This window comes from Cupressus sempervirens, chromosome 5 (genome assembly GCF_028749045.1).
Source record: "Cupressus sempervirens isolate cs-2001-9-10 chromosome 5, ASM2874904v1, whole genome shotgun sequence".
Classification (NCBI taxonomy): domain Eukaryota; kingdom Viridiplantae; phylum Streptophyta; class Pinopsida; order Cupressales; family Cupressaceae; genus Cupressus; species Cupressus sempervirens.
This window is the reverse complement of record NC_143122.1, coordinates 831,117,320-831,137,015: the sequence shown is the minus strand read 5'-3', so window position 1 is coordinate 831,137,015 and position 19,696 is coordinate 831,117,320. Positions and strand designations below refer to the sequence as shown.

The 19,696-nt window shown below is 30.0% G+C and overlaps 1 protein-coding gene across 1 annotated transcript; it reads right to left on the bottom strand.

The window, feature by feature from the left end:
- Nucleotides 1-2,855: 2,855 nt before the first annotated feature.
- On the bottom strand, nt 2,856-3,739 carry LOC149558461 (uncharacterized). The gene is made up of 3 exons (XM_089830855.1): nt 3,518-3,739; nt 3,091-3,111; nt 2,856-2,990 (listed from the first exon to the last, which is right to left on the bottom strand). The coding sequence occupies exons 1-3, from the start codon at nt 3,737-3,739 to the stop codon at nt 2,856-2,858; spliced, it is 378 nt and encodes a 125-aa protein (XP_089686981.1).
- Nucleotides 3,740-19,696: the final 15,957 nt, after the last annotated feature.

The window sequence follows — 19,696 nt, the reverse complement described above, 5'->3', positions numbered from 1 at the left end:
ATAGACCAAATTATTTACAATTCTTAACAAATACATGACTTGGCCTATATCTAGAGTGTCTCAGTTATATTGATGAATGACCAAATTTTTCTTCTATATGACTAAGCATTTAACACTAATAGATGAAAAAACTAGAGAGATCAAAATTTAGATGATCTACCACATTCACTCCTTCATCCATCTTTAGAGAGTACAACTTCTTTCTTAGAAATAGCTTATTTACCAAGTATTCTCCTTTATAAATACCTTCCAACTTCTTGCACAAAGACCATGCATTTTTTTCTTTATGAACATTCAATGAATAGAATCTGTAAGGCTCAACCTTATTATTCCTCTAGCCTTTTGATCCACCAGATCCAAATCTTCCTACTTTATTCATGAAGGCTTGTTGTTAAACACAATGATCTATAGATCTTGGTCAACCAATATATCTTGAACTATAAATTTCCATAACTCATAGTTTACACCAATAAAATTTTCAATGTCTACTATCACCATCCTAATTTCTAGAAAAATATATCAAAAAAATCATATTGAAACCAAATTGATACAAATGCCTAACCCTACCAACAATGATAAAAATAAAGTTGTTTGGCTTTGATACTACTTGTTAGGGAAGGTAAAGTACAAAAATGTCTTCCTAACATAAAATTTGCATGGGAAATAAAAATAAGTGAATCTAAATAAAAATATGTGCACGTAAAAGAGACTATAAAAATAATATGTACACAAGATAAACACAAAAGATTAGATTTAATGTTGAAAACCCTTTTAGGAAAAAAACCCACTACACAAGAAAATGAGTGTTGCCCTTTGTATTATAGTAACCAATATTACAATTAGCAATATACATTTATAAAAGCTCAAAAAATTTTACAATCAATCTGACTTTACACCACTTTGACACTCTACCTTCTTTAAGCCTTCATAGCTAGCCATTTCTAAGAAATTTTGAAGACATTTATTCACACTGCAAGTCATTATAGAATTTAGTATATTGACTATCACATTAAAAAATGCTATACGTTCTTCCATTAGCGCAATTATTAGCCATAATAGAATTGTGTGCCACCACATACTCTACTCCACAAGCATCACCATTTATCATTATGCAAGAATTAGCATTGTACTAATAGAACATACTTGACATTGTACTTGGCATAGGTATTGTATAATCCTCATCATATTGTCTTTGTTGTACTTGAACTCACAATTTTCATACTTGTAATCACCATTACCATACTTTTACTTTTCATTTTTGTAGTCATATTTATCATTTCTACACTCATACTTGTCATCTCCCTACTCATACTCATCATCATCATACTCATACTCACCATCTTCATACTCTTACTTTCCATCCCTGTACTTATGCTGACTATTGGTACAATATGCCATAACTATCGGATAAATTTTATATGCTAGAATCCCTATGATGGAATCGTGCATAAATTCTTCACCAAATAATGAGAACTATACAACCCACATATGAGTCACTCTGAACACTCTAATAAACTAAAATATGGTACTAAATTGAAATTTCTTTAAAAATTATGTAAAAACACACAAATAAAAATTGATTTTAATTTTTAGATCAATTGCTAGGTAGATTATGGTTTGGAATCTTTTACAATAGTGTAAAATTGTATTCTACTCACCATTATCCATTAGTAAGACAAAGATCCATACAAGTGGATTAGAATTTTTAAAAGATAAAATATCTTGTGTGTTATCAACTGGTGAGAATTATAGAACTTATATAATCATAGATTCCTATCTATTTACAAATAAAATATTCTTGGATATGGATGGTCCTCCTTTTTTTTGGAAGCACTTTAGGTTTATTTTCATTTTCTTTTTTGGGCTCACCACTCCTTTCACCCTATCTTTGGGCTTTGGCACTTTTATGGGCATGATGTGTTTGAGCCCCCACCCCTTCATGGTTGGGCTTCTCCTCTACTTATTTTTTCTGAGTGTTTCTAGCTGGGAAGGTTTCGGTGTGATTTTTTCCCTTTTGTTTCTACTTAAGTGACTTTGAAGACCCATGGTGATCTCGATGTTTTCAGTTCCTTGACAATATCAAAATTTAATACCCTAGTCTTCATATGGGATAGTTTGTTTCTTAGTTTTCCTTTGGGAATCTTGGTGAATGATGGTAGTTTACAAGGGACCTCATTGGCTCTCATCTATGTCCGGTTAAGTGAATATATCTTCTCAAGGGTTCTTACCCATTTTAGAGTCATGTGCTTCTTAGTTTTTATGATTTGGTTGACTCTAAGATCTATTATAAGTCTACCCATAGACACTTTTATAGAGGTTAAAATTCTCCTTTTGCTCTTATGGCATCTATTGGAGGTCTTCTAGCATGAGGGTTCTCTTTTATTCCTTCAAAACTCTAATCCTATGGAGGTGGATATGTCATCTATTAAGGCAATGATATAAATTTTAGGTGAAGCTTTTGGAAAATTGGACAAGGCCTCATTTGTTGCAAGTACTTGGAAGGTGTGTAAGTTTTGGTAGTAGTCTTCTTTGAACTTTTCTTGTCCACACTATTTACTATATCAAAGTGGGATCCCTCTCTATGGGGGTGGAAGGGAGATACAAAGAAATTGAAGATTGACACTGAATTAAACATTCAAGGTACAAAGAAACAAACATCGAATTCAATTCTGACAAAGTTCTTCCCCAATTTAAAAATGGTACTGATTTCAAATCGATTTTTAGGAGGTACTTTAATTGGGCATCTTGGCGGAAGAAGAAGAAGAAGTGGGGAGCTTCTCTAGGTGGAGGTGAGGATTAACGTGGGGAACCACACCGCCATAGGGAATGATGGCATTGCCGAAAAGTTTGAGCATCTAATTTTTTTCATCTCTCCCTTTGTTCTCTTCATCCTTGTCATATTTGCAGCCCCTCACACACAAAACAATATGCCGAGGAATTATCATCATCTTCTCCAGCGCCCGCGCTGCCATCGCAGAAGCTTCTAACACCTGCAAATACAAACCATTATCTCAGATTCTAACAAGATTGAAATAGAAGAACTAAATTTTATTGTGTCAATGTTTTCAAATTATATTTTATTTATAGTACCATTTGGTTGCAGGCATAGGACTGCAGAATACGAATACAATATTGGAAATAGGAATGGCTATTCCAATAATAGTTTTCTTTTGGAATGGGTATAAGCTCATTTTAGAGGTAAAATAAGAATATGTATTCTGATTCTCTATTCTATTTAAGTAACCAAACAGAAAATAGAAAATGTATTCCAAAATTTCTATTCCTATTCCAGCAACTAAATGAATTTAATATTAGAAAATTGAAATAAAAGAAAAAAATTATAGCCAATTTTTGAAGATTTGATTGTGTCAATATTTCTTTAATTTCTTATTATCAGAACGTAACAATACAAAAAGAAATAGTGAACAAATTCATCCTTTATATTAGATATGAAAAACTAAAATACAATTATTAACGTTTAATATTTAAACCACCTAAAAAAATGCTGAAATAATACCTCTCCAACGACGTACTCTAGGGTGGAAGCCATAAAGACAGTAGCTGACCAGCGCACCTGCTTTACATGTCTTCCATTCTTCAAATACCTTTGAATTCTACCAATAGGGAATCGAACCCCTACCCTGAGGCTCTTGGACTCTCTACTCTCTACTCTCCTTCTTCTCTGCCTTCCCCCACAGGTGCTCTCTCCTACTTCTATTCTCCCATGACCAGGTCCCATCTTCTTTTTCCAAATGCACTTTTCAAACAAATTGGTATGTAGACAGGGATTCAATTACTATTTGATATTTTTAATCTAGAAATCAAGTCTTAGTGTATGATGTTTATGTAGACCTATTAATTTATAGTAAAAGAGGACGAGGAAGGTTGGATTAGTCTAATCCATGGATAGCTACTCTAGCCAATAGAATCTCATCTTCCTTTCTTATCTTAAAAGAGTGAGCTAATAGAATCTTACCTTCCTATCTTAACCGTAAAGACCAAAATGGAATATATTCTTATCTTAAAAGAGTGAGCTAATAGAATCTTACCTTCCTATCTTATCCTTAAAGACCAAAATGGAATATATTTCTTTCTAGATATAGAAATTGTATTTTCTTGGCTTCTTCCACCTATTGGCAACATTTTTAAATGTTGCCAAGAGGTTGAGATTTTATTTATACAAATTTTGAATAGGAACTCACTTGAGTTGCACTAAAACTTCTTAAAATGTAAAATGTTAGGTGGAGAAAATTCAAGAAAGAGAGAGTTTCTATTAGTCTATTTAACTGAAATAATTTCTTTATTTCTAATATTGGAATAGGATATTAAAATTGTATAGATACATAATTAGATAATAGAATTGAGATATTTGATCACTTTCTTTCTAATTTTGAAATAGGATATAAAAATAGTATAGATGTATAACTAGATTATAAAATTAGAACAGTTGAATTAGAATATAGAAAATAAAATTAGCATAGATTTGCAATTAGAATATAGAATTAGTATTGTCGATGTGATGGATTGCAGCAAACTAAGTAATTAGTGTAGCGAATTGTCCTTGAAAATAGTTGAGGGTTTTCAGAAATAATTATAAAAGAAGACTAAAATATGATGAAGATATTAAAGGACATCATCTTTTACACCTTTAGGACATCTTCCTGTATGGTCGAGTACAATTGCCTCTATATTGTCAGCATTGTAGATTAATTTCTTTTAAAAAATAAATCTGCTTCGGCTTCGTCAATATCATTGATTAGGGTTTTTACGGATCAATACACTCATTTGTTTTTAAATAAATAAATAAGTGCCACGTAATGACGTCTGCTTGGGTTAGCAGAATGAATAAGTTTTATATATACGTAAAAAAATATTATATTTATAAAATTTAAACTAATTTAACTAACCAAATCCCAATAACCATGATAATGTGAATAGTTTACTGTGGTAAAGTAAGTAAAATATTAAAAAGTAGAAATTAGATGTGATAGTTTATTGTTAACTAAATCAAAAATAAGTTTTCCAATAGTGAAAAATAAAGTCTAAACTATTTGAGTACATAAAATTAATATAATTTTCCTTTTCAAAGATTCCTTTCCAAATCAATTTTATTTCTATTCTACAATTATGCTTTGTTTTATTTTACAATATTATGTTTAAAAGAAAGATAATTGTTTTTAATAATATTGTGTTAAGCCTAAACACTTTATAATGGGCAAGAGCACATAATTTATTGTGGGAAGTTTGATATTGACTTGTAAAATAATTTTGGAGAAAAGGCAAAAACTAGTATAGATATCTTAAATAAATCTATCTAAAGAAATGGTGATAGATATCCACTACAAAATAATTATAATTTAATTTATTACATTCAGAATTATTTATATTTCTTTTTTTTCCATTTATTTGATTTTTTACTAACTTGAACTTTTTATTTTAATTTCTAAAAAAATGAATGATTTATATTTCCAAATATTATAATTTAAATGAATGTTTTATGTGAATTAAATTATTTTAGAAAGTATGTTCTATTTATAGTAAGATTTCAACTTTTGACATGGTTGTCAAAATTATCTTAAAAGAATAAAAGTTAACACTAATACTCTCAAACCATCCCACTCCACCCATTCTGCCACTATAGAATGCCTATCGGCATTAATAAGGTTAATATATTCATGGCTTCATGCACCTTTAATTTAGTTTTCATGGTATTAGTATATTTCTTTTTTTTTTTGTTACATTTTAGAGTTATTTATGTTTTGTTAAATTTCAAAATTATTATTGGTTAATCATTTTTGTCTTATACTTTGAAATTAAGTCAAACAAGTACTTATTTAATCAAATATATTCCACTTTATTTTTTTAGGTAGTAATAATGTTTAAATTAAATAATTTAGATATCTATATTTATTAATCAAACCTAAAAATTGTTTAATATTAATCATGCACATATCTATATTTATCAATAAATTCTAAAAATCTTGTCATGAAAAATGCAATATAGATGTCCAGGTCCAAAAAAGGTCCTAATAACTCCAAATAAATTGAAAAAATGGAGATAAATTATTTCTCTTAATATATTTAATTTATAAAAAATATACAAACATAGGAAAATATGAAAGTATATAAAAATAGTTGAATTTGATTGGTTGATATGTTTAAAACTAATTAAAAAATCATTCAAAGTGAATACAATAGTAAATTGGACCTCAATAGTACATTGCACCTGAATATTACTATTATTGATATTGCACCTCAATAAATGTATGATGTAGAAACTTCAAAGTATTGAAACTAATATGCCATTGTATAGCTTCAAGTTGGGATATATTAGTTCATATATCAATTATAAGAGTAGAAGTACTAAAAATATTAGTATATTGTATAGTTCATGTAATATAGGTATAAATACCAATCTAATTTAGTAAAATATGAGAAGTGGCATGGTAAGTATATAAGATTTGATTTGTGAGAAAGATTATCAAAATTTTAACATTAAAGAAAGATGTTTAATAATAATTATATGGAATTTTATATGTTACAAATATTAAATTCAAAATTTGTGGACATGCTTCTAATTTCTTTGTAGTATTCTAGTTTTAATATCTTTTGTCAATTTACTTCACAAGTGAAGATATGGAATGTTAAGTGTGATATTACTATCTTTGTTGGTCAATGACACACTCAACCAACTTAGATTAATTGATTTGTGACTTATTAATTTGGATATATGTTAGAGAAAAAATTAAGCAATTTAAAGAGATCATATTATGTTGTGTACTTCTTTCCATGGAATTATGGTCATTGGAGAGTGTTTTAGTATGATTTGTTGTAGTGAAGAAAAATGCAGTTTCTAACATTCTATTTAGTTCAAATCATTTATGTCTTTCTAATATTTGAATATGATATTGAAATATGATACATACATAATTAGGTTATAGAATTTGGATATTTGATCACTATCTTTCTAATTTTGGAAAATGATATAGAAATAGTATCCACACACAACTAGAAATCAAGTCTTAGTGTATGATATTTAAGCCATTTGTTCAATTTATAATAAATGAGGAAGAGGAAGGTTGGGTTAGTGTGATCCATGGACCTAACTAGAATATATCTCTGGCTAGATCTAGAAATTGTGTTTCTTTGGCTTCTTCCTCCTATAGGCATTTCTAAATGTAGGAGTGAGGTTGAGATTTGATTTATGCTAATTTTTAGCAAGAACTTACTTGAATTGTACTAAATTTTCTTTAAAAACAATGTTAATTAGAGAAAAATCATTTTTTTTTCACAACAAATGTAAAAGGGAGTTAGTTTCAATAATCACTTTATTTCTAATATTTAAATAGTATTTAAATAAGATATAGAAATATTATAGATATATAATTAGGTTATAGAATTGAGATAATTTGATCATTGTCTTTCTAATTTTTGTGAACACAATAGAGAAATAGTATAAATATCTACATGACTAGGTCATAGAATTAGGACACTTGAATATGATATAGAATTAACATAGATTTGGAATTTGAATGTAGAATTAGTATCATCGGTGTGATGGATTGGAGAAAAATAATTGATTATTGTAGCAAATTATTTACACTAAAATATATTACAAGACATCATCATCATTTACACTCGACGGATACCCTTTTCCTTTTAGACATCTTCCTCTCTGGTTGAGTACCATTACTTCCACGTTTGCTAGCATTGTAGATTAATTTCTAGAGAAAAATATCTTCTTTAGGGCTCAGCCAATATTCTTTGTTTAGGGTTTTCAAAATCTCCTTCTGGTGCTTCTCGTGTTGTTTCTGGAAAATGTTTTTTTCACTTGGAGTTGGCTATTTCACCCCTATGGGTTGATACAAAAGATGAAGACTAGGCCCCTAATGATGTTGTTGATGGTTGGATTGTTCCCTGCCTACCTGCCAATCCCAAGGATGACATGAGTTTCCACGATCATGATGAACCACCCCTCTCATCTGGCACTGCTTTGGTAGCCTAAGGGGTTGTTTATTTATTTTTTTTTATGGTTAGTTGTTGATTCTAGCTTTGGTTGTGTGAACTCTTGTAGGGTAGTCTTGTATCCCCCGATCCTTTTTCTTGTGAATTGTAACTAGTATATTATTTATTAATATAAAGGGACTATTCATTAAAAAAATAATGAAGGTATTTTTTGGGGGTCAGTACACCTATTTGTTTTAAAAAATAAATAAATAATACCTTTTATTGATATTTAGATTTTTTACCCTAATTGAATTGTGCTTTGTCCTTGTGGTCCAATAGTAACCTCTATTAAATTAAATTATTTTATTTTATTGGAATTATAGTTTACTAATTTGAAATCTCATGTAACTAAACCATAGATTCGTCAAGAAAATGATAAGCTAACATAGTGACAATATTTCATTAAGAAGTGCATCATTTATAAGAATGACCACAACAAATGTTTATGTAGAAATAATAAACATTAAAGTATTGTAACTAATATGCTATTCTATAGCTTTAATTTGGGATGTATTAGTTCTATATTAATTGGAAGAGGAGAATTATTAGAAAAAATAGTATATTATAAGTTGGTCGAATATAAATTTGTGTCAATGACCTTGTATTCTAGGTATTAATGCCAATCTAATTTAGTAAAATATGAGAAGTGGTATGAAATGTATATGAGGTTTGATGTGCAAGAAATATTATCAAGATTTTAACATTGGAAAAGAGTTCTAATAAGTATAGGAACTTTGATATGTTACAAATATTAAATTCAAAATTTAATATACAAGGATTGTCTAAGTCTAACATATTTGAACTAATCTTTGAAACTTGATATGAAAGAATGTATATTTGATGTCTTGTATTGTATGTTTACATAAATATTCTAACCTTTGGTGACAATTAGAGTCATTAAAGTCATTATGGTAGAATTTTTTTATTCTTTTGAATAAGAATTATATGATTTATGATGTGTATGCTATAGTCTATAACATTTAAATACTAAATTATATTACTTTAAAGTACACAATATTTGAAAGGAAATGACTGTGTTTTATTATTTAATGAGTGAATTTTTTTTAAGTGTACAATGATTGAAATTAAGAGGTTATGTTTTCTTATTTGTTGAGTAGAAACCTTCTTTTTAGGAATAATCATGACAAGATGAGAATAATATTCATTGTTTTGCATTGACATATTAAGTTATGTGATTTTATGGAAATGATTCTACATGTTTGTGGTTTTCTAGTTTGAATATCTTTTGTTGGTTTACTTAACAAGTGACAATATGCAATGTTAAGCGTGATATTGCTATCTTTGTTGGTCAATAAACTATCAACCATTTAAGATTAATTGATTTATGAATTAATAATTTGGATATATGCTAGAGAAAAAACTAGGACATTGAAAGAGATCATGTCATGATCTATATTTCTTTCCATGGAATCATGTGCATTGGAAAGTGTTTTAGTTTGACTTCCTGACACACCTAAATTCTCTTCCATACATTTCATTCCATTTCAACCTTAAGGATTGTTGCAATAATTAAAATTGTATAAATTTAATTATCGACAATGTATTAAAATGATTTTGGCCTCCCCTTCAAATATTAGCCTATATCACATTAATATTTATGCTCATGGTGATTGACTTTGTAAACTGATATTTTTTTTCCTTGTGGCTAACCTTGTTCTATGTGTGATGTTGAAGAGATAATATATACGAATGTGAAAGTTTTAATTAAGTGTAAATTTGGTGCAACTTCTATTATTCAAATGTGAAGAAAGAATAATATGAATGAGGGAGTAGAGAAAGAAGAGAATAAATTCAAAAAATATGTTGATGAGTTTAATCAAGAGACCCTATATCAATTTTTATAGTTACTTCTTTAAGTTTATTTGACAAGATGATGTTCACCTTTGGAATCTTAGGTGCATCAATACCTTTCCCTAGGTAGTGTAAGTTGACCTAGAAGCTCTAATAGAGGAAGAAATTTTCTTACTTGGCTATGAGTCTAAAGGAAATATTATACTTTTCATTTTATATATACTACATTGAATTTTAGTGTGGTTTTGACTTAGAATAAAATAAATTATTTTTGCTACCTTTTATAGACAAACTAGAAAAAATGAGACAAACCTCCTCTTGCATTTGAAATATGATTGAGTGATAGATTTTAATGATGTAATCCTTTGTTATTGTAGAAGATTCTTTTTAAAAAATAAAATCTAGGGGGGAGAGAGAGAGAGAAAGAGAGAGAGAGAGAGAGAGAGAGAGAGAGAGAGAGAGAGAGAGAGAGAGAGAGAGAGAGAGAGAGAGAGATTGTAACACTTGGTGAGAGGAGAGAGATTGTAACACTTGGTTGGTTAAGTCTTATTCTTTTGTCTCTTGTTCTAATAGCTAGGTCAGTTCAAAGGTTTGTCTTATGAGGATATTTCACAACATGCAATGATAATTAGCATATTATTTTGTGTTATTATACACATATTTTAATTAAGTAAGGAGGGATGGGGAAGTAACCTTTACAACAAAAATAATATTGAGTCGAAGGACATAAAGATAAAGTGACAAGAAAATACACCTACAAAATAGAATAAGGACCATCAACTACTAAACTAAAGACAAAATCCTAGCTCAAGACTAAGAACAACTAACTAGGCTAGGACAGACAAACAAAAAAACCATGCACAACTAGAATGGATAAAAATTGACCCGGCTACCCCAAAACCAACAACCAACAGCAAGGGCTTGGCTAAGCCAACATACACCATCCATCAAACACCACACCAGCTGTACCAAAAGAGAAAACACCACCAATAACCAAAAAATTGAAACATTAGAAACTTAAAAAAGAGGATCAAGAACACACCAACTAGAGGAAAAACTAGAAGGCTAGCCATCTACTTTTAAAGTTCATGGAGTTACTCTAGAAAAGAGAACTTGCTAGGGAAGACATGCATTGTCTCACTCATCCCCTCAGACGCCACTAGATTACCATCCACTTTTCTTGAGGTCTCCTCCTTGCACTTCCTCATTGGCAATATTGCTTCAAGCTAAAGCTTGAAGCCACCAATATCGGCCTCCATTTTTTCCTACATAGAATTATTATGGGAGATCAAATTGTTAACTTGATCCCCACTAGTCCTTTCCCTTTTCATAGAAAAAAAATCCTTCAATATTTCATCTTTCTTAATCCAAGAGAAACATATTCTACAGATCCACCACTTTCTCCTCATGATACTCCAAATTGTGCAATTCATCACCAAGCTCCTAACCAACTTCCTACCACACTCATCCCTATGACCTAAAGTCTAGTCAATAGATTTCTACTTTTTGTTAGAAATGGCTTCTAGAATATGAATTATCCAGCATGAAATATGAATTTGGAATAGAATCCATCTTGCAAGAACTTTAAAAATATTATACATAAATCCATCTATTTTCAATGAAGGATGAGGATTTCAAATCTATAGAATTATTCTCATTTTTAGTAATAGTGCCCAAAGAGTGTTCTCAAGACAACTAAGGGTCACCATGATAAATTAAATAAATGACTAGGGAGGGAGGGAACATCATGGATTCTAGGAAGAGTTCAATCGTTATACATGTGTGATGATACATGTAATGTCCCTACTATTAGAATTAGACTGGGTTAATTATTACCTATAAAATAAATGTTAGTATTGAAAAATAACAAGACTAAACATATTATTCTATTGTTTATCCTAACTCCCACCTTAAATACATCTCTAGATTAGTTTTTGTAAACCTTATTTATACAACCATGCTCTCTAGAATGCACTTGTTGAGGTTTACTTTTGTATATGTTGACGTCATCAAAATATTGTTCTCATTATTTCAATCTCAAGATATTTTGTCAAATGGAGATTAAATAAATATCAAATACCCACATTATATAGATTATATCCATTTAAATTGTATTGACCAAATGGGAAGTATGCCCTTATCTAATACTAACACTAATCAATAATCTCATTGTGTTAGCCAAATGGGTGATTACTCCCATATCTAATACTAACACTAAGAGTTTATATCCAACTTCTGATATGTAAACCAAATGAGCATTTCACCCATCTACAATACTAACTCTAGGATTTTGAGAATTCCAAATCAAATACTTATTTTACAAAAAACTATAGTATTTATAGAAAAATAATATTAATGGTAAAACTACATACCCTATTAATATACAGAGTCATAAGTACATACTTCTACACATATTTGTTACAATCGACAAAAGCTCATCTGAATTTAAAGAAGTAATTCTACTCTCTTTGTGTTGTTCTAGTTTGAATATGTTTTGTTGGTTTACTTCAGAAGTGAAGATATGCAATGTTAAGTGTGATATTGCTATCCCTTTTTGTCAATACATTATCAACCATTTTAGATTAACTTATATATGAATTATTAATTTGGATATATGCTAGAAGAAAAACTAGGACATTGAAAGATATTAGGTCATGATGTGTAGTTTTTTCCATGGAATTATGGACATTGGAAAGTGTTTCAGTTTGACTTGTTAACACACCTTAATTATCTTCCATACATCTCATTTCATTTCAACCTTAAGGATTGTTCTAATGATTAAAATTCTATAAATTTAATTATGCACAATGTATTAAAATTATTCCCCCCCCCCTTCAAATATTAGCCTATACAACATAAATATTTATTCTCATGGTGACTAACTTTTGTACATTGATTATTATTTTTTCTTATGGCTAACCTTGTTCTATTTGTGATGTTGAAGATCCTATTGGAATTAGTATATGGGAAACGAGATATCAAGAAGTGGGGGGGGAGGGGGGTGGTGGTGAATTAGGATCTTAAACTTGTGAGTTTAAAATCAATTTAATTAATTAATATCCAAATTATTAGTAAAACTGTAATGCTGAAACATGAATGAAATACATTGCATCCATAAAAGTTTAATACATAACAAAATGATTTGGTCACCTAGAAATACTTCAAATTTTTTTTGGCAGGGATGAAATCGACAAATGTTAACTCTAGCAGCAATAAATTTAACCTATTAAGGTTACAATATTTTTACCATAAAATATGATCTACACTATGAATGGTATGCTCTGTTAAAACCTTAAGAGACTATTAAGTCCCACCTTGTTAAAGGATTTACACTTACAATTAAGTAAGGACTTAATTAGGAGGTTTACATAGATCTATTAAGACCACTTTGTTAAGAGATTTATTCTGTCTCAATCATAAAATAATTGATTCAGTACCTGACCCTCAGTATGCTTTGCAAAATGATGTTGGCCCTCCTCTTTCCTATAAGTGTAATATGATAATCATGTTGATTCCTTCATCGCTCTAATTTCTCTCTGCTAGATCTATTAATGAAACTTTGGTTCACTCCTTTATATGCACATTTTTTCTTCACGCATCTCTTCTTCTTGCTAATAGTAATAACTCATTGTGACTCTTGATACTAGGGTTAGAATCCACCTTTAAGTTTCTAGGTTTTGATTGATGGCTTAAACTTCAACATCTTTTGTCATTTATTTCCCATTTTTTGATTGGTTTAATTTCACATGCTAGAATCATTACCTTCTGTAATGATGTGTAATCAACATCTATTATATGTCTACAAATATTAAATACCATAGAAAGTCAGCCAAAAATGGTTTACATATAAGTTTGTGCAATTACAAACTAATATATCAAAACTAGATTACTTAGCACTTGAATGTTTCAACACTTAGTCATGCTTAACTCTTCATGCTATTACTTGGCCTTTATATACCTTTATGCTAAACTCTTGATAACTCATCGATATGTTCAGCATCAATTGAATGCTCAAAAATCACTTATCTTCCCTAGTATAAATATTGGATTCTTAGCCTTTACTAGATAACTCGGTCATAATGATGACATTGTAATCTTTCCTAGTAAATGACTTGCAAATGAGGAAGTGTTTGAGAATTAATAGGAAACTTGGGCTTAGAGATCAATAGATTGAATATATATGAATGTGAAAGGGTTAAATAAGTGCAAATTTGGTGCAACTTGTATTATTAAAATGTGAAGAAAGAATAATATGAATGAGAGAGTAGAGAAAGAAGAGAATAAATTTGACAAAGATGTTGATGAGTTTAATCGGGAGATCCTATATCAATTTTAATAATTATTTCTTTAATTTTATTGTATGGGAAGATGTTCACTCTTGCCATCTTAGGTGCATCAATACCTTTCCCTAGGTAGTGTATTGTCACCTATAAGTTCACATAGAGGGAACAATTTTCTTCCTTGGCTACGAATCTAAAGGAAATATTATACTTATGGTTTTTTATATACTACATTGACTCTTAGTGTGGTTTTGACTAAGAATAAAATATATATTTTTTCTAGATTTTATAAATAGACGAGGAAAAATGAGGCAAACTCCTCTTGAATTCGAAAGAAAATGCCCCAATAGGAGATAGGGAGATAGAGTGTAATGTTAATGATGTAATCCTTTGTTATTATAGAAGTTGATTTTTTTTTAAATGCATGAAAATATAAAAAAAAAAAAAAAAATATATATATATATATATATATATATATATATATATAGAGAGAGAGAGAGAGAGAGTTTTATAGTTATTTATTTCAATTTTAATTTGTTTGTGCATTTTGTGATTGGAGAAAAAGTTTTGGCAAGGTCTATTTATATGTTCCATAGTTTAGGAATTTTATAACATTGATACATGAGAATCCTTGGGTCATTTGCAATATTTCATCATGCCCAAAATTACTTTAATTTAGCATTTTTTTTCTTGTTCTTCTTCTTTTGGATAATTTTTCTATTGTTTATGTAGTGACTTATCAAGTTAGCTCATTTTCTTATTTGGACCATATAGAATGGGCTAGGAATTGTAGAGGTCCTGTGTGTATTTTCATATCTTGTTTGGAGGTTTCTATATGATGTTATCTTATGATTGGTGAATGATTCCATGATCCAGAAATTAAGTTCCAAAATCTAAACATTACTTAATAGAATTGGCATTTGAAACATTGTATAAAATCCACTATGCATTGTCCGTCCATAGCACTCTTTATGGGGTGGTATTTGATATTTCTTTGATAATATGCATATTTTCCTTACAATGTTTTTTCTGATTTCTATAAAAATATTCTAAAACAAATGATGAAGAGATTGAAATATGTGATGGTTCTCATGTGTCCCATGCATAGCTCCTTCAAAGCATGAAACTCATGATTTAGATTTTTTATAGTGCCCTAGTTGACTGAATCATTAATTTAATGAAATTAATGTATTAATCCTATTAGGCCTTTGAACAATTGACTATACTTTTAGATAAACATAACCCAATCAAATTATGTTTAATAAAGTCATACTAGACATAACGTGATCATTTTATGTCAAGTATAGTCATACTAGACATAATGTGATCCCATTATATCTTGTATGAGAGTTTATTCATATGAAGCATAACACAATCACATTTTTCTTTGGTCTATTTCATGTACAACATTTTGGGACATGTTTTGCATCAAATATAATCATTTTGAGATGACTTATGGAAGTGAAATGGGTAATTTCTAATATTTTAATAAAAAACAATTGGGTTATATGAAGACAAAGTAGTAGTGAAATGGATAAAAAGTAAATCTTACAACATTGGATGGATTATGGTGGGGACATGTGAAATATCTCATTAAGTTCACCAAGCCCATTATGATCTTGCTTAGGTACATAGACATGGATTTCCCTAGCCATATATGATAAGGATTCCCCCCTTAAGAAAAACTTTTTTTTAAACCACTCCTCTAAAAAGGAAAAATGTCCCTACAAAGAAACCCTTTCTAAGGAAAATGATAGAAAATATGGTTAACAAGAAAAATAATTTTATAGAGATCTATAAGGAGGAGAAAAAAGAAAATGAAACAAAATGTATAGAAAAACATAAAAATAGGGAGAGAATAGGGAAAGAAGGTTCAATAGAATATCTAACAAACATATTAAAACAATAAATTATGTTACAGATAGTTGAACAATAGGAATGTGAAAAGGAAGATGAAAGTGTGGAGATAAAAATTGTGTGGTTGAAGCTCACAAACTTGGGAAGAGTCTAAAATAAAATTTATGGAAATAATAGTGAATGTAACAGAATTGGACATAATGGTAATTATGATATGCATCTCTCATCCAAACTAGTAACAAATGTCTAAAATTTGTACTTTCCTTTGTTGGTATAAAAAAAATGCATCTTTTACCATTAGGATCAAATTGAGAACATGCAAACCAAGATTATTTCTATTGAGGTCTTTTTTCTACTATAGAAGAATGTTAGGAATAAATATAAAAATTCCATCAATTCTATGTGCAAGGTGTTGGATGATGTTATGTGAAAAGCTCTATTTTGAGTGGTCATAGGAAGAAGCAAATTCAAGAAAGCGACAAATAGATAATAGAATGATGAAACTAGTGATAATGAGCCTTGTGAGGGAGATATTGAAGACTATACATTCTACCTTACTAGTTTGTCTAATGACTAGAAGAAGACTTTTAGGTTTGATGAATGTCGGTTCATTATTACTTGCTAACACTTTTGGTCGTTGTGCCTTTTATGGTATCATAAATTGTTTCAACTTGAGCTAGTTTATATATGTATCACAACATGTTTTTTATTTGAAGAACTTGACATATTCGATCATGATGCACTCTATTAGTGTTTTGGGTAATTTTATATCCTAGAAACACTTATCATATTTAAACTCATGTTAAATAAAAATTTCTATAGAAAATGGCCTCTCCTGGATCTAGTGATTTCTCCTACATGGCCAGAGGTCAAAGATGCAAAGACTCCCACTGATCCTCTTGTTACTGCTATTGAACATGACTAGACTATTCCTAGCCCACCCTCGAATCCCAAAGATGATTGGGGCTTCCATGATAGAGATGAACCACCACCCTTGGCTGGCACTACTTTGGCCACCTAAGGTTGCCTTATATATGTATTTTTTTGATGAATAGTGTCTGATTTTGGTTGCAGCCATGTGTTTTTGATGTGGCTCCAGCTGTGTGAACTCATTCGTGGGGTGATTTGTATCCCTTGGCCTCTTTTTGTGAATTGTATTCTTAGTATATTTTTATTAATAGAAAAGGATTATTCATAAAAAAGGTCAAATTGTAAATTTTTTTTGACACCATTGGCTAGTAGAAAAAGTTGAATAATTGCAAATAAGAATGATCAAATTTAATTCCATTAAATTTATTTAACATAAATAAATTGTGATGTTACTATCAAGATTTAACTATGCAGGTTTTTAGTCAAATTCATTGATCCATATTTCATGAGTAGTGATTAAATATGAATCCATCTCTGATGATAATAAATGAAACACTTATCACTCAATGGATCTAGGTGATTCTCATAGATGTGAAGCACTAGGACTTCCTGGGAGGTCACCCATCACAGTACTACTCTAGATTGAACATGCTTAACTATAGATTACCCTACATGGTTAGACCCACTCTGCTTGCAACCCCATTTGCAAAACCTTCACCAAATGTTGTGCCTTATGAACCATTCATTAGAAAGCTCCTTGAGCTAATCAATTGATAAGTAGGAGATAATTTCCACAGCAAGTCAAATTGTGATATTGCTATAAGAATTTAACAGTGTACTTTTTGAGTCAAACCCATTGACCCATATTTCATGAGTAGTGATTAAAAATGAATCCATATCTCATGATAATAAATGAAACACGTATCACTCATTGGATCTAGGTGATACTCATAGAGGTGAAGCACTGGGACTTCTTAGGAGGTCACCCATCTCAATACTACTCTAGCTTGACTGTGCTTAACTATAGAGTTCTCTCCATGGCTAAACCCACTCTACTTGAAAACCCATTTGTAAACCCTTCACCATGTGTTTTTCCTTATGAACCATTCATTAGAAATCTCATTAAGCTCATCAATTGATAAGTAGGAGATAATGTTTGTAGCAAGTCAAATTGTGATATTGCTATCAGGATTTAACTGTGTAGTTTTTGAGTCAAACCCATTGACCCATATTTTATGATTAGTGATTAAACATGAATCTATCTCTCATGATAATAAATGGTACATTTATCACTCATTGGATCTAGGTGATTCTCACAGAGGTGAAGCACGAGGACTTCCTGGGAGGTCACCATCCCAATACTACTCTAGCTTGAGTGCACTTAACTACAGAGTTCTCTCTATGGTTAAACCCGTTCTGCTTGCAACCCCATTTGTAAAATTTTTTCCAAGTGTTGTGCCTTATGAACCATTCATTATAAAGTCTCTTAAGCTCATAAATTAATAAGTAGGAGATAATGTCCATACCAAGTCAAATTGTGATATTATTATCAAGATTTAACTGTGTAGTTTTTGAGTCAAACTCATTGACCCATATTTCATGAGTAGCGATTAAACATGAATCTATCTCTCATGATAATAAATGAAACTCTTATTAGTCATTGGATCTAGGTGTTGCTCATAGAGGCGAAGCACTGGGACTTCCCGGGAGGTCACCCATCCCAGTACTACTGTAGCTTGAGCACGCTTAACTACAAGGTTCCCTCCATGGTTAAAATCCCTCTTCCTCCAACCCTATTTGCAAAACCTTCATTAATTGTTGTGCCTTATGAGCCATTTATTAGAAAGCCCCTTAAGTTTTTCAATTGATAAGTAGAAGATAATTTCCACAAAAAATTCAAATTGTTATATTGCTATAAGGATTTAACTGTGTATTTTTTGAGTCAAACTCATTGACCCATATTTCATGAGTATTGATTCAACATGAATCCATCTCTCATGATAATAAATGAAACACTTTTCACTCATTGGATCTAGGTGATGCTCATAGAGATGAAGCACCAGGGGTTGAACCCACAATATTGGGTACCGGTTTTGTGGCACAAAGAAAATCATGAAATGGTGGAAAATTTCCAAATTCTATTTTGCATATGTTCGTGTGAACATAGTAACTATGTTTGCATGAATGTAATAGTATTACACATTTGCACAGACATATTTATTTAAAATAAGGTATTTTCACACAAACAAGCCTAACAAATATGTTTGCGTGAGCATAAATTTATGGTAATTTTTTGATTAAAACCCCCATTTTTCATTTTTCCCATTCATTTTTATGGTGAGGTGAATTTGATTTGGACGTTGGAGCAAACATATCCCATTGTTAAGTGAGTTGCATCACTTTGTGTCATTCTCCTTCAAATTTTGGTCAGTACACTATTTTGGGTATGTTTATATGTTATTATTTGAATATTTTAAATGGTTTTTTACGTTTTCAAAGAATATATTCATGTTAATTTGATATTTTTATTGTTTATTTATGTTAATTCTATTAATTTATCATTTATAAATTTTTTTGTATTTTTTAGTTATATATGAGTGTTCTTAGAAAATACATTAGCATAGAATATTAGAAAAGTATTAATTTAGCATTAGGAAACAAATTTAGAAAAATATTAATGTTACAACAGATAAATATTTGAAAAAAAATAGTCTAGAATATTAAAAAAACATTACAAAATATTAGAATTTTTTTAATAACCCTAATCTAACTAGATAACCCTAATCTAATCGTAATTGTAATTGAAACCCTAATCGAACCCTAGAATTGAAAACCTAATCTAACTATAATACTTAAACCCTAATCTAACC

Excerpts from the sequence above, each read along its gene's own strand:
- LOC149558461 (XM_089830855.1), bottom strand. The coding sequence starts at position 3,739 with ATGGGACCTGGTCATGGGAGAATAGAAGTAGGAGAGAGCACCTGTGGG. Across the intron at positions 3,112-3,517 it reads TAGAGTACGTCGTTGGAGAG|TCCTATGCCTGCAACCAAAT; the intron begins GTATTATTTCAG and ends CGTATTCTGCAG. Across the intron at positions 2,991-3,090 it reads CCTATGCCTGCAACCAAATG|GTGTTAGAAGCTTCTGCGAT; the intron begins GTACTATAAATA and ends TTGTATTTGCAG.